We start from the raw sequence: 1,650 nt of genomic DNA on the forward strand, positions 1-1,650 counted from the left end.
TATACATAAATATATATATATATATATATATATATATGCATGCATATATATATATATATATATATATATATATATATAGTGTAATGTGTAGTATATTTTAAATAATATGTTTCTTCTCTTTGCATGTGTTGATGCCTTCCAGCCGCATCATTGATATTTTAATTTTGTTTGTTAATATTATTTATATTATCTCTACGCATTGTTTATATTATATTTTTATTTATATTATATTCATTAGTCTATTTTTTTTATTGTTTTTATTTTATTTATTTCTATGGCTTTTCTCATACAACACCCAGTATACAGGCAAAGACCCAGGGCCCCCCGTGCTGCATGCATGCGCTAGCAGTTTATACATTTTTTATTAAACCCTCACTGGGCCCCCAGCGCCCAACCTGCATGCAAACCCTAATCCCTAAACCCTAAACCCTAAACCCTAAACCCTAGGAAAAGAATAATGAGCCCCCGCTCTACACACCCTTCTATACTATGCTGCCCAACGGTTGTATATTTTAGTTGTTTTCACTACAAAAGAAATAATAATTAAAAAAATTAAGTTTATATAACAACACGAAGGAGGCAAATGTTTTAAACCTGAGCTGTCTGTACACCGCATGCGCGAGCAAGTGTTGCATATATGCTGTTGCTGCTGCAATATATCTCCTTATCCTGCTATTCTGTATTAAACAAATAAAATTTATTTATTAAATTTAAATAAATAAATATATATTTAATATTTTTTTCTACTTATCTCTACTTGTTTGCACACGCATGCACTGCAGCAGCGGCTTCTGTTGCAGTCTCGTGAGTGGGGCGCCCATGATGGGGCTGTCAGCAGCCGCCAGCATCGCAGCAGCAAAAGAAATACCGTTTGTTCGGCTTTTTCTCTTCACCACTGGAGAAAAACTTTGATATTTCGCTAATTTTCCTTCTTTTTTGCATAAACGGGGGAAAATGGCGTTCAAAAAGGTGCGCATACACCCCAGAAGACCGCCGCAGTGTACATGGAAACCTGCATCTCCTTGAGGCCTCCCCGCACGGATATTTCGTTTTATTTTCTCCTTTTATTTATTATTTTTTGTTTTTTATTATATTTATTGTCTACTATTTCCTTTAATGTTTCTTTTTAAGTCCTGAGAGGCGGCTGCGGATGCCAGCAGGCTGCGATCCTGCTGCAGCACGAGAGGGGCAGCTGCTGCTGTGTTTCGTCTGTGTGTGTATATGCTTCTTGCTTTTGTTTCACTTCCGTCAATGTTGTTTGCTGCTTCATATAAACCCTCCTGTAGCTGATCTGCTGCTGCAGCACTGCAGCAACAGCTCGATAGAGGGGAGAAGCTCAGGGGCAGTGAATATGAATATATGCGGTACACAGCAGCAGCAGAAACGAAATACACTTTTCAGTTGCTGCTCTGTCTTTGTTAGTTTTAGCAGAGACAGAAAACAATTGGTTTTGTTGCTGTTGCTGACGCTTGTGTATGCTCGTTCTGCTGCGCTGCAGCAGCAGCATCGGCTGCTGCTGCGCATGCAGCGTGCATGCATGCGCGTGTGTGTTTTCTGCTGTTTCTTGTTTTTGTGAAATTTTTAATGCATGCGTTTGGGGCTGGGTTTTGCTGTGCATGCACTGTGCATGCAGGTGGTGGTTATCAACTG

General features: G+C 39.2%; 1 protein-coding gene across 1 annotated transcript in view; it reads left to right on the forward strand.

Annotated features, from left to right (window-relative positions):
• Positions 1 to 954: 954 nt before the first annotated feature.
• Positions 955 to 1,650, forward strand: part of EMH_0083250 (60S ribosomal protein L13a, putative) — a gene marked incomplete at both ends in the record, with an annotated part of 2,065 nt that continues 1,369 nt past the window's right edge. Inside the window, one exon of the mRNA XM_013500618.1 lies at positions 955 to 969. Coding sequence (XP_013356072.1) covers positions 955 to 969 — 15 coding nt within the window. The remainder of the gene's footprint in view (positions 970 to 1,650) is intronic.

The sequence above is a fragment of the Eimeria mitis genome, genomic scaffold, assembly GCF_000499745.2.
Source record: "Eimeria mitis Houghton genomic scaffold, Emh_scaff5629, whole genome shotgun sequence".
Lineage (NCBI taxonomy): Eukaryota > Apicomplexa > Conoidasida > Eucoccidiorida > Eimeriidae > Eimeria > Eimeria mitis.